At 41.9% G+C, this 14,162-nt stretch overlaps 1 protein-coding gene across 7 annotated transcripts in view; it reads left to right on the plus strand.

Annotated features, from left to right (window-relative positions):
• Positions 1-1,442: 1,442 nt before the first annotated feature.
• PATJ (PATJ crumbs cell polarity complex component) overlaps positions 1,443-14,162 on the plus strand; it is a 157,752-nt gene continuing 145,032 nt past the window's right edge. For 6 of the 7 annotated variants that reach the window (XM_081867110.1, XM_081867108.1, XM_081867114.1 and 3 more), the window contains exons 1-10: positions 1,443-1,561; positions 3,511-3,566; positions 3,653-3,819; positions 4,350-4,544; positions 5,512-5,651; positions 6,276-6,471; positions 6,946-7,074; positions 10,328-10,549; positions 13,545-13,635; positions 13,768-13,859. In XM_081867110.1, coding sequence (XP_081723236.1) covers positions 3,545-3,566; positions 3,653-3,819; positions 4,350-4,544; positions 5,512-5,651; positions 6,276-6,471; positions 6,946-7,074; positions 10,328-10,549; positions 13,545-13,635; positions 13,768-13,859 — 1,254 coding nt within the window. In that variant the 5' untranslated portion in view covers positions 1,443-1,561; positions 3,511-3,544. The remainder of the gene's footprint in view (positions 1,562-3,510; positions 3,567-3,652; positions 3,820-4,349; positions 4,545-5,511; positions 5,652-6,275; positions 6,472-6,945; positions 7,075-10,327; positions 10,550-13,544; positions 13,636-13,767; positions 13,860-14,162) is intronic. The other variant, XM_081867109.1, reaches the window with a different exon arrangement.

Here is a 14,162-nt window from a genome sequence, read left to right on the forward strand (position 1 = left end):
GGTCAGAGGTTGATAGGATCATAAAATAAACGCGAATGTAGAGTATGAACAAAGGATAAAGCCAAGCTCACAAATTAATGAATGTGTCGTGTTATTTATTCAACTTATATCCCACCCTTCCTCCCGAACAGGGTTTCCCAAACTTGGGTCTCAAGCTGTTTTTTGGACTACAACTCCCATCATCCCTGGTCGCTGGGTCCTGCTAGCTAGGGATGATGGGAGTTGTAGTCCCAAAACAGCTGGAGACCCAGTTTAGGAAACCCTGCTCCCGAAGAAGCTATCAAGAAGTTGATAGATTCCTCTGGCTTCCATCCAGGCTGCATATTAAAAAAAAAAAAAGCTAACGGGGCTCCGAGGTCATTTACCGAAATTAAGCAGTTTCACATGCACACGCAAAACGAATATTTGTATATCATAATAAGAAAAAGCTTCACCTGCTGAAAATTTCTGTTAGGTATTTTTTAGGTCCAAAGGGGTGAAGAAGTTCACTGGCAACAGGGATTGGTAAGCATGCATTTAAATGTTTTAAGATAATTTTATAGAATAATAGAGAAGAGTATTGTGTGGTAACTAAGGCTGCAGTCCTAACCATGTCTATTCAGAAGTAAGCCCTACTGAATTCAATGGGGCTTTCTCAAAGGTAAGTAAATTTAGGATTGCAACCCCACTTCCCTACTCCTGGATTCACTGCCACTGGAGGCACAGGTGCCACGGTCCCTTTTAGACCGAGATGACTTGCCACCGTACTCCATGCTCTACCAGATTGGATTGTGTCCATGTGCAATACCTGGGGCTGCCCTGGTGAAGGGCAGGTAATTAATAACAGCAAAACAATACTTAGCTAAGAAGATTCTTATAATTAACGTGAACTATCCTGGAGTTGAGAATGCATCTCTGAGACACTTGGCTGCCTGCAACTTCATTATTTCCTGTCTGTTTAGGAAAAGTTTATAAACTATTTATCCCGAGTTCTAATAATAAGTAAAAGCCAAATATGACTTGTGTTTGTTTTTTCAACTTAAAAAACCCATAAACTGACTCATGATTTCCTCATGCTTGGGGCTGAGCATATTGCTGGTTTCATAAACAGCTACTGCTAAATCAGCTGGATTCTCTTTCGCCACTGCCGCGTATTCACACGTGTCGGGAATGAATGACGCGCTGGTGCCTCTCGCTTATCCCCCCTTCATCTTGCTTCTCTTTCACGCCCCCTCAACCCCTGGATTATTTCCTTCTATGTCTCCCCCCACTTCTTTATGTGCCTTCCCCAGTCCCTTCACCGCGGCCCTTGGGCTTGTTGGTTCACACCGCGTGGAAATCAAGCGGGGCAAAAGCTCGCCGCCTGCTGCCTGCCGCTCTTTCTGCCTCCCTTCCCCTCCTGATCCGGACTCTCCCGGCGTTGGTTTCCTTGCCTAAGGCACGGCTCCCCCTTGCTGCCAGCTTCCTGTGTTGCAGGTGAGGGCGGCTCGAATCCAGGCTCTCGCTTCCGCCCAGGTAAGAGCGAGTGGAAGATCCGAAAGAGGCAGCCGTGGCAGATCTCTCCTCCCCACTCAGAGACCAGGTAAGAGGGGGGTCCAGGAACAGGCGACCCTCTCCTCGCCCCCTGTCGTTTGCGGGAAAGAGAAGCAGCGCGCAGCCGCTGGAAAAGCAACCGGCGGGGCATTTACAGGACGCCCTCCACTTACTTCCTGGATGTTTCTAAGTTTCGTCGAAAACACTTGTCGCACTTCGGGCTGGGCTGCTTTGCAGAGCCCTGAGCTGGGATTTAAATCTCTGTGGAGTTTGCTCACAGTTCGTGCTTTTCCTTCTAATTATCCAAGGCTAAAAAGATTTAATAACAATAATAATGAAAAAATTGGAATTCTAATTTTAACTGCAAGCTTCCACACCTACTGGACTTCCTTGTTTTGGCCGTGGTGAGGGGTTTTGATTATTGCATGGTGGTGGCCGCTTTGGGAGTTGTCCTGTTTAAAGTTTTAACATAAACAGCTTAAAACCTAAGGCAGGGTGGAGGAGAAGCTGCGAAAAGCTATTTTCAGCCTGGTTGTAACTCTCAGTCATGGCGCAACAGGTCCCACACCTTGGCCCCTGACTAGCTGCTGCACCTTGCTTGAGTAGTTCCTGCCTCTCCATGTCTTTACACAGCCTCTCTGGTGGGGCTTGTGAGGCCACCCACAGGTGGAGAGTGGACCCACCTGTACTGACCTCACACCACCTGTTTCTGAGGTCTAGCAGCCACCTCTGCTGGTGGAATTTGAGCTTTGAGCTTTGTGCCTCTCCGAGGACAAGGGGCCCATCTTCCCTGTGCTGCACCACTGTCTACAGTGGGCACTGGCAGCAGCACCAATGTTGTCTTTCTCCCTCTTGGGCTCAGAGAGTTGCCTGCCGATGGCAGTTGTGTCTCACGCTCCTGACAAAGGGAACAAGTGGAGCTGTAAGGAGCCTCCGCCCCCCTTCTCTTTCTTGTCGACCCTTTCTGTGTTGCACCTTCCTCTAGTTGCCCCTTTCTCTATGGCTGGTGACACAGGGAGGGTTAGGTCCAGCAGGGCTTCCCAGGGTGAGCACTGCTTCACATCTCCTGTCATTTGTGAACTGCCTTTGGGCAGCTTCGTGGAAGAGACTGGGCCAAGTGGGTCTGTCCAGAGAGAGAGAACCTAAGCTGTTGCTGCCTCTGCCTGCTCTTGGCAATAAGCAGCTAGGATCGGATGCAGCAGGCCTGGCTCTGCCAAGACATTTGCCGCCTAAGGCAGAACAGCAAAGTGTGCCCTCCCGTACTTCATGCACATAATAGCCATAGCCAGTTAAGTTTATTTTGCCACTCAAGGCAGAACAACCCCCAAACCCCCTCTCACCTTCCCTGGTAGTAAAATACAATAGTAATAAATTAAATAATCATATGAAGCCTTTTTGTGACACCCCAAACCAGCTGCCTCATTCTGCCGCCAATGATAGGGCTGGCACTGCTGTAGCACCACTTGGAAGAGTGCCAAAGCAGGGAGGCCAACAGTAATCCAATGTGAATTTAAACTCGTATAATTGGAGAATATGGCAGGGGTGTAAATTTTTGAATTTGCTGGGTCCCTTTTATGTTTATATGTAGCAGGAAGCTACCGTAAATAGCCACATGGATAATTCTTCTCAGCATTGTTTGGGTTATGCTAAATAATAATGCATATTGGATAATACGTATTGTTTAGTGGCTGGGGATTTTTTTTCTTTTAAACGCTTTAGGCTGCAGTCCTGACCCCTCTTGTCTGGAAGTAAGCTCCACTGAATTCAATTGGTCTTGCTTATTAATGGATATGGTTAAGATTGTGCTGTTAGTGAAGAAACTGTATTTATCACAATAGTAATCCCCCTATGATCTCCAAACATTTGGATTGAATGTGGGATTTTAAGAAGCAGCTTTTGAGAATGATTACAGGTATTATGTGTGTGTGTGAGACATCTTTGCTCCACAAAGAAACATGTTGACCTCAACTTAACTTGTACTTTTATTTTAAAATGCAGATTATTTTGACTACTGCAGCACAGATAAGCCAACATGCCAGAAAATCCTGTTGCAGGTAGGCATCTCTGGAAAAGGATCTCTTGGTCAAATAAATATTTCAAAGCAGGCGTTTAATGTGTGATGTTTTATGGAATCCCACAGATAAGCAGCAGGTGCTGCGGATTTTGGAGCGTCTGCTATTGAAGCTACACGAGAGAGGAGACACTTCACAGATCGATAATCTGGCTTTCCTGTACAATACACTCAAGAATCCCTTGTTTAATCATATGCTGACTCTTCAGCAGTCAATCAAGCAACTGAAAGAACAAGTAAGTTAAAGACTGGGAAGTTTAGCAATGCTGGTGGTTATGTTTGAGAGATGAATTAATGAAATATTCATCGCTGACAATGTTGTTTCACACTATGTATCTGCTTGGGGTGAATGCTGATCTTTTGTCACTTCTATGGTAAATTTATCATCATTGTAATCTATCATAGATTTACTAAATCACTCACTAATTGCCTTCAGACAATTATGTTCTATGTCTGGGGTTGGGTCCTGCCCTGGGCTCCTTTTGCAGGAAGGGTGGGATAAAAATTCAGTAACTAAAATAGATAATAAATAGATGACCATGAGGCCCGCCCCCCACTCTGTGATTTGTTACTAATGTTATACAAAGGTTTAACATCAGAGGTCAAACTGCCGTCTGTCGTGCCTTGAACCTAACATTTGAAGTTTTCCTAGAGGTTTTCCTACATTTGGCCACTCATGAGATAAATAAGAAGCGCTTACTCACAAATCGACTGGCAGGAGAAACAATTATATGTGCAAATTAATGTCTTCCCTTGCTATCCACAGCTCGCTTACATGCCTCCAAATCGTTCAGTGGATTTTGATTTTACCAGGAGAGGTTTGCTGGTGTTTGACGCTGATCAAAATTCTCTTGCTAATGGAAACCTTTATATGACTTGCAACCAAAACAATCAGATGACTCCTCTAGTTCCAAAGCCTGGAGTTGATGAGTTTAATTTGGCAATCCAGAGGATGGCAAAGGTATGGCACAGCACCATTGGCAAACTAAATATATATTGCTCATCCCATCAATTCCAAATGTTTCTGGTTTTTAAGTTTTACATTTGTACAGCTAAGCATGCAAGTGTATTTTTTTTTCGGGGGGGGGGGGTTTGCATTATAATTGTACAATGGTAAGTAATAGAAAGCTCATGTTCTAAGTATTTTTTGAGCAGGTTCTTGCCAAACCTTGAATTTGTGGCGTTTTCTTCGATTCTTGCATGCATTCAGTGTTCCTTTTGTAAAAACTCAGGAAGTGTGTAGTAATCATCATCATCATCAGTGCTTTTTTTCTAAAAAAATGTTTAGGGGTACTCTCATTTTGACTCAAGAAAATCACCATTTTATAGTTCAAATTGGGAAAAATAAATATAGTAAATTGACAAAATTTAAAAAGATTGACAAAATGTTTAGGGTGTGCATACCCCTGCGTACCCCCATGAAAAAAAACCACAGATAATAATAGTATTGATACCCCACTGATCTGGCTGGGTTTTCCCAGCCACTCTGGGCAGCTTATCTAAAAACATAATAAAAGCATTAAAAAAACTCCTGATACAGGGCTACCATCAGATGTCTTCTAAAAGTTGTGTTATTCCTTATTTTCTTGACATCTGAAGGGTGGGCATTCCACAGGGAGGGTGCCACTACTGAGAAGGTCCTCTGCCTGGTTCCCTGTCACTTTGCTTCTTGCAGTGAGAGAACCAGTAGAAGACCCTCGGTGGAGGACCTCAATGTCCAGGCTAAGCGATAAGGGGACTAGTTTAGTGGTCAATTTCACTATTCTATGTAATGTTATTATTTTGTAATGACATCAAGTTGAAGCCATACATGAAATTTGGTTCTCAATAGGCTTTGCTTGTTTAGTTTTTTTTTTGGGGGGGGAGTGTATTTTAAGATAAATGAATAGAATATTGTAAGTTAATTGCTTCTATTTTTCATTTATTAGGGCAGGCAAATAGAAAATATTGCAATAGAGAAGCCATTTAATGGAGGCCTTGGTTTTAGTGTGGTTGCTCTTAAAAACCAAAGTCTTGGAGAACCCGGTATCTTTGTCAAGGAAGTTCAGCCAGGAAGCATAGCAGCCAGGTGAGATTCTTGTTTCATATTGTCAAAGCTCATAAAAATAACACAAATTGAATAAAGGGTATGACATTCTTTATGCTGTTCTTTAAAACCATTGTTCTTAAATACTATTGGCATTGCCAGGACCCCAGAGCTGTAAGACAGCCAAGAGTTATCTTGTCAAACCGCCTTGTTGTAAGGCAAGACATCTTGCCCACCAGCCTGCCACAGATTAGTGGATGTGAACTGGACACCACAGTGCACTAGAAGCAGAGATAATACAGGGGCATTATGGACAGCCGCCTGCCAAGGGTGGCTCTGTATAATGAAAGCATGTGAGCCAATAATGATAATAATGTTTAGCATTCATTTTAGATTTGAGCAGCCAAGGAGCCCTATCATGATTCCTGTGATTCAGAAGGTGGGCACTGAGATATAGTGCTCACTTTAATGAATTTATGGACAAGTGAGATACAAACTAGGGACAACTCATGCTTTTCTCACTATACTGCACCAGCCAACCGCAATACTATTAGAGAAAGCAGTTCTGTATCCCACCGCATATATGCGGGGGGTGTTTGTGTCCTTGAAAACCTGTTATGAAGATGCTGCCATGCTCTTTCCAAGATTTTGTTTGCTTTATCCAAGGGATCAAAGATTAAAGGAGAATGACCAAATACTGGCCATTAATCACACCCTGTTGGATCAGAACATTTCCCATCAACAGGCCATTATATTGCTCCAGCAAGCCACAGGTTCCTTACATTTGATTGTGGCCAGGGAGCCAACCCAGAGAAGCAGTCAGACTTCAACCTCCTTAAGTGATGTTAATTCACTTGAAATGGTAAGTTACAGCTTTGCCAGAATTGAGTTTTGAATAACAAATGTCTTAAGACACATTGTACAGTGTTTACAATGTTCGACAAATTGCACTGGGGCATTTAACTCCGTATGATTAGTGTCTTTGTCTTCCACACAGATATAATGTAGATCAAACTAAATATGCAATAAAAAAACATATTCCTAGATGTATGTGTCAACTTGCAACTCTCTTGGAACAACCTTGCAACTTCAAATGGAGTTGTAAAAATAATAAAATTGCTTTGTAGGAAGTAACTAGCTGGTAACCCGTTGAGTTCAAATGCTATCTCCTGTGTTCTATAAACTTTCTGTGTGCTGTGCATTCTTATTTTTTAATGTTTATTAAATTTCTATACCACCCTTCATCCAAAGATCACAGGACAGCTTACAATATAAAAGCATAACCATACACAAAAAGTATCATGATAAACAGACTTTCATCTTCTGCCTCTTCCAGATCAATTGGGGCCATGTTGAGGAAGTAGAGCTTGTTAACGATGGCTCAGGATTGGGTTTCGGAATTGTAGGAGGAAAGTCAAGTGGCGTAGTGGTGAGGACTGTTGTTCCTGGAGGTCTGGCAGATAAGGTAACTGGTTTGTACTGTGTCCTTCTTTAAAACAAAACATCCAATAGTTGGAATTTCAAAGCAAGCTAAAGTGTTGTATTTTAAAGAGTGGCAGGTGCTGGTGGTGGGTGATTGATGCAACCAGTTGGAGACCCCCTTGCCTAGCTTAACCTGCACTTCCTTTCACTAGACACTGGAGAAAGATGGCAGAGTTATACCCATCTCTTTCCACTTCTTCCTCACTACTGCTGTTAGCAAAGTGAATGGCAAGCACAATCCTAGCTGTGCTGCTCATTCCATTGTGGGGAGAGGACAGTATTTGGGCAGAAGTGCTCACTCCAGTCCATGGCCTTTATTTCCACATGCCTATTATGATCAAAGAAGACTGATATTATTCAAGACTCAAGAGTCAGTATCTATAAAAGCAAGACTAAAGCTTGGGCAAGGATAACTAACTTTAAATGTTGACGGTGTCTGTGTTCCAAGTCAGATGAATGGTTTTTCAAGCATACCACAGTAAGAAGGGGAATTTAGAAAACATGTGCACCATTTGGATCTAAAGATCAGTAATATGTTAACCATTAGCAATACAGCAACACAAAGCTGTATTCATGCATTATGCCAAACTCAGTTAATCACTACATGTACTAACAGCAGTGAGTTTGCTCCCATCCTCCCTATTTGTCTTCCTAACTATTATTATTAATATTAATTAAATTTCTGTACCACCCTTCAAAGATAACCGGGTGGTTTACAATATAAATATAACTATCCCTCACCCTCTATTCACAGAGGTTTCCTAGCCAATCAGATTTTGATTCTATCAACCTAATTTGCTGTATTTGCATGCAGTACACAACACAATAGTTTACTGAGAAACTGGAAGTTGGTTGGGATATTGCTGTGAATGTGTGCGGCCGAGGCTTACCAGTTGTTCAAAACTCAGTTTTGGTGATGTTTGTGAATGCAGCAAGAATGTCTATAAACGAATCATATTTGTTTTGGTGCCTATGGAACTAATACAACTTATGTTGTATTTGAGCTCTCTTACACAGAACTCTCCGGACTTTGCAAATCTGGAGCGTTCATGCTTGAGATTCCCAGAATAATAAATATGAGTTCAAATAGGAATACTATTTAATTATGACATTTTCAAGTAATTTTAGTGGCTTACATAGTTCCCTGCATCATTTTTATCTTCACAACAACCCTGTGAGGTAGATCAGGCAAAAAATAGAATACAGGTCTCCCTGGCTCTAGTCCAGGGCAGTTGTTAGTGCTTCTGCCTATAGCTTGATCATGCCAGGAAGGTACCTACATGATCACAGAGTTGTGAATCTTCATGCAACAACCCAAGTTGCTTTACAGGCTGTGGGTTTTGGAGTCAGCTGACTGTGCCTCTTGATAGGAATTGAGACCCTGAGTCTATTTTTTTTAGAAATTATGAACCTCTTGTGCTTTCATGTCCATCAGCTGGCACTAAAGGATGCTACACCTTTTGGGATTGGCGTTTCAACGCATCTTTGACTAAAACTTGCTGCCTCTAACCTTGTGGATACAAAGAGGGCTCTGTTTCATTTTATTAATATTAATGTACGGAAAAGAGACAGATTATAGGATGTGTTCCAATTCATAATATAAATGAAAGTTGGGAGAATTGAAGAGTTGAAATTTTAAAAGTTGGCTGTTCTGCCCCCTCTACAAAACTGTCTGTTATAATGAATGTTTTTCTCTTGTGCCTTTGGAACACCTGTTTTGCTGTAAGGAACAAAATGTTTTGGCATCCAAAAGCATATGTCATACTGTCTTAATTTGCAGCAGTCTTGAGTGACTAAGAATAGGGGTACAGTACAAAAAGGAGAGTAATTATGTTAAATTTTGAAAGAAAAGGAGGAAGAGATAATGGCCACATCCACCCGTAACGCTAAGCCAAACCATGGCATAGGGTGAACATGTTGACTCCCAAAGAGAGGATTGCACTTTCTTTGCTCATTCGTGGACTTTTTACCTTAGCCAACCCAGCCAGCCAGCCAAGCCAAAGTTTGGCTTAGTGTGTCACCTGAACCAGTGTTTGTGGTTAAGGTATTTCCTCCTTACCCATGATTTGTAGCCAAGGTTTGTCCTGTGGTTACGGAGGAGAGACCTGAGCAACAATCCCAGGTTCAGACAACATGCTAAGAAAAACTTTGGCTTAGCTGCTGTTCCATGCTGCGCTAAGAAGCCCCCAGAGAGGAACAAAGCAGGTGTGAGCTCCTTAGTGGAAGCCAGCACGGTCCCAGGAAGCCATACTGTGTCTTGCCTTGACATGAAAAAAGGCCATTGACTGGAAGAGCCAGCACTGATATTGAGACATTGTTTGCTTGGGGAGTTTACTTTGGCAAATAGCTGCTCACACAAACAATCTGTTCCACATGGGCAGTGTAATATCAGAGGACCAGCTCATGGGAGATCACACCAGCTACTTCTGTGACAAAAAGAAATCTTGCATGTATCCATCTTGCAGAAGTAACCACTCTATACTTGTCTGAGCAGCTCTTCTGGTGTTCTGGAGCTCATGTGTGGATGGTTGTTAGTCCATGTAAAGTCTGAAAAATGACATATCCACTAAATCTGAATTATGAACCTTTGCAGAAGCCAGAATGTTCACTTATGAGGGGAAAGTGTATCTGATTTTTTCTGTCAAATTCTCCATGCATGTCTGGCGGTTTATGGACTTGTGTTTGGTGCTTTGTCTTGAGACATTATCTGAAACGTTTTACTCGCAAAAAAATGATGTTTTAAGACTCACTCCTATAATTTATTTACTTTTCCCAAGAGTGATCTTGCTTGTAAATATAGTTTGGTGGAAAGTATGTAGAATTCCTTAAAAATAAATGGTCTTGCAATGTGCATGTGGCATTTAAGATACTTTTTTCTAGGACCACTAAATCCAAACCCCTCCATTTGCTTTTCTGTTTAATAGACCAGTTTCTATAGGAAGTTGCAAAACTACAAATATTTTTCTGTAGTAGTTTCTTAATTCCCGCCCCCTTGCCCTTATGAAATAACCAAAGAAGTGGCTGATGGTGCAGTAGGTTTTAAAGAAATTTGATATTTAATATTTGACTTTTTCTTTTCAAAGTAGCATTTGGTGCTGCATTGTTTCATTTGAAAGCATTTTGCATTGTCTGGAGGCATGGGGGGGATACGTATTTATTGTTTGGCAGTGCCTAATTATACTTTAGTTGCAAATCTTAAAACTATGCAAAAGTAAAGCCATATTTCCTACTCAAAGGATGGCAGACTCAGAACTGGTGATCACATCTTGGAAATTGGTGGGACAAACGTGCAAGGAATGAGTAGCGAACAAGTGGCTCAAGTGTTGCGAAACTGTGGGAACCGTGTCAAGATGGTTGTTGCAAGAGACCCCACGTGTGAAGTAACGGTGACACCGCCGACCCCTGTAGCCCAGCCTGTTGGTATGCTGTCTCCTTTTCACGACAGGCGATTTGGAATGGTGAGTATCTTTGTGCTTTGCAGTTCTTCCACGAGTTGCATTCTGCAGCAAATACACGATTGAAAACCCCGCATAGATCACAAGATTTCAAGGCTATAATTGCCCCTCTCAAGGTGCATCTCAGCAAATGTTCCAAAAACAGTCACTACCACCTCCACCATCATTCACCTTCACTGTAGAAATTCACAGACTCTCTTGCTATCACAGAGCAGAAGATTATTTACTACTTCCCTATAGCTGAGCTCCCTTCATTTTCTAGAGCTGTTCCTTCTGCCTCAACTGGACACGATTGGTTTGAAGTGGATGCCCTTGTTAGGGAAGGCCTTCCCCTGAGAGGCTCAGCTAGCCCTGATAATGGCTGTTTTATATTTGTTGGGCAAAATCCTTATTCTCTCAGGTTTAATGTCCTTTAAAGTATTGTTAGATTCCCTCTTCTTTTTGTTGTTGTTAATCTTATAAACCTATTTGTGATGACAGAAGTAGGCGGGTTAACCTGTTCTACCTGAATACCTCATTATACTTGTGACCTATGTATATATAGGTGTATATATAAATATACATAGGGGGGAAATCTGACCCTTCTTATATATTTAGTTTATAGCCTATCTAAAGTTAACAAAATGGGAAAGTTAACAAAATGTTAAAAATCAGACTAATTAAATTCATCTAACCCCATGGTTCCCAATGTGGGGCACATGCCCCACAGGGGGGCAATTTGATTCTTAAGGGGGGGGGCAATTTGAGAATGAGTTATTAACAGTGAATGGCCTTTTAGGCTTCCTCCATGTGGATAGGAGTTCACTTTTTGAATAATGAGAATTGTATGTCACAGGAAGGGGGCAGGATTTTAGAGATGCTTAGGTGGGCATGGCCAAAAAAAGGTTGGGAACCACTGATCTAACCCCTATTGACAGCCCCCCAACAGAGCTGCTTAACCTCACCTACCAAAAACAATGCAAAAGATGGTATTCAGACTTTAGGAGTAGATCCAAACTTAGTCATAATGCTTAGAGAGTAGACCCATTAAAAGAAATGGGACCTAAGTTACTCATGACTGATGTAGGACTGGTGTCCCATTGATTTCAGTGGGTCTAATCTAAGCACGATAAAGTCTGGATCCAGCCCTTTATTTAGAAATTTATCCAACAGGAGGTTTGGCATTTGACACAGCCCTCTGTTTTAAGTTCCAGGGGTAATGTATTGATGTACTAGAGTCCTTGTAGCCTACACTAATACATTTGCTGCTAAAAATGCATCTTACAAATATGGTTTTAACAAATCTTTAATTTTTGTCACATTAAAGTGTTTTGTTTAAACAAAAGCCCTTCTCAGTTTTGAGTAATTAAAATAAACTAATGCTACTCAAAGTATGCAGGAGGTCTTGAAATGTAAGCAAAGCTGTGCTCGTATTCCATCTGTTGCTACTGTGCTTTTTAGGCGTGGAATATTTTCAGAGAACTCTCTCCTGCCCTGTGGTGTGGTTTTTTCACTGCTGCTGCTTCTGTTCCTTCTCAACTACTACAGTGAGATATTTGGGGACATGGCTCTTAGAAACATGGGTTTGTATTGTGGGCCCTGCTGCCCCACAGTTAGACAGAATGAGATAGCAGGCCACTGCTTTGGGGAGTCATGAAAGGGACAGCAAATTGCTATTTAATTGTCCATTCATTATTATGACGATTTTTACTGTCAGGGATGCGGAAAGCTGCATGTGGGGTTTTCTGCCTCAGGTGCCAAAATAGATTGGCTGGTTGGCCTTGGGTACTATGAACATGCCTCCTGGCTAGGGAAGAATCACTTGCTGCTCCATTTAGGGCTGTAAAATACTGGTATATTGGGGATGGCCCTGGCTGAGGTGATTTCAGTTTTTGTACTCTGATTCCAAATGCATTTTAAGTCTAATGATGCCTCTGGAGAATAATGAAACATTATTCAGATGAAAGGAGAGAAGGTGTAATCTCGGCCGCAGTGCCATTCTTCTGACTTAATCACCTTAACCTCAAGGAACTCCGTGGTGGACCCAAATAAGTTGCTTGCTAGAGATGGAGTTTGTTGAGACTCACTGCAGCCTCTTCATGCAATATGATTGCTTTACGGTGTGAACTGAGAAGTTCAAGGGAGCCAGGGTGAGGCAGCTGGTTTGGGATGTCATGTCAGGCAGCAAATTTGTACGCCATCCAGTTTATTGCATTTTTACTGCCGGGGGGAGGAAGAGGCATCAATAACTTCTTGACTTTGTGCCCATGCTGCTGTAGCCTTGAGATAGTCTTCTGGATCAACACGTTGGACGTTTCCTAGTACCAGGACCTTGCATATATGATTAGTTAGAAGATATCTAACTACTTTAATTGAATTGCGCTATTACTTTGTTCTAAGCTGTTAGTGGCAGTGTGGCCTTGTGGTTGATTATTTTCTTCCATCTTTGCCCTCACTCATCTTGGACATATCACATTCTTGCTTATCCATTAAATTAAATCATATTGTCCCATATATGTATGTAACCACTCTTTTACAGCTATTTTCACCTTTTGTATCCTACTTTGGACAAACTCATGTGCCTTTCTAAGGTGGCAAAATGCCTTACTGCGTTCGCCACCTCAATTTCATGTTGGGGAATTGTATATTTGAAATTACTCCTGTGTGAAAAGCAAATGTCAGAATTTGTCATGGCTCCTTGAAAACCTGGAAGAGTATTGGATCCTTTGACTATTGCATAGGCCTGAGCTAAGTCCCATTCCTTTGACAATATGCTGCAGCCACTGGTAGGAGCAACAGGAACACTTTAGAAGAATTCATTTCAGTACTGAAGCTATGAAAAGAGCAAACCTCTTGTGGACTGAGATTGCAAAAGCATATTGCCCTTGGATTCTGGGACTGAAGAAGCATCCAGTTGGGAGATGAGTTATGGGAATTCATGGCAGAAGCTGGAAAAGTGCTTAATACAGATGTTTATAATCTGAAACTTCAAGCTTCAAAACATGCTTTTATTTCCTAGGAAAATGAAATTCATGAAGTTCAGTTGACTAAGAAGGACGGACAGAGTCTTGGTATAACAATTGTTGGCTATTCAGGAGTTTCTGATACAGGTGAGTTATATGACATTTTCTCTTTTGCTACGGAAAGCCCACAAAATGGACTCTTTCCTGGAATCTGTAAAATTTCAACGCATTCTAAATGCAGAATTAACAAGTAACAGTGTTCTTTTTCTTTTCTTTAAGCAGAATCTTCAGGGATTTTTGTCAAAAACATAATACCTGACAGTGCTGCAGAACACAGCGGTCAAATAAAAGTCCATGACAGAATTATTGCTGTAAGTTTAAGTCTTATTTTTGCAGGCTGTAGAATCATACTTTGCAGAACATTACTGGTGTAAGATCTGAGAATATTAGGCATAAAATAATCTGTTCCAGATTATTTGCTGGCTGAGAATCCCCTTCACATGCCGTCCATCAAATGCAAGTGACTTTTCCCTTATGTAAAGCTTCCCTGCCAGCAAAGTACATTCAAGACCTATGTAGTCTGTGCTGTCCACATGACTGCATCAGTCACATGCAGCTCCCTCCCACCACTCCCTGGTGGCGGCAGCTGCATACAAATGGCATGACCACTGACC

This window comes from Podarcis erhardii (genome assembly GCF_964252035.2).
Source record: "Podarcis erhardii genome assembly, chromosome: 6".
Classification (NCBI taxonomy): domain Eukaryota; kingdom Metazoa; phylum Chordata; class Lepidosauria; order Squamata; family Lacertidae; genus Podarcis; species Podarcis erhardii.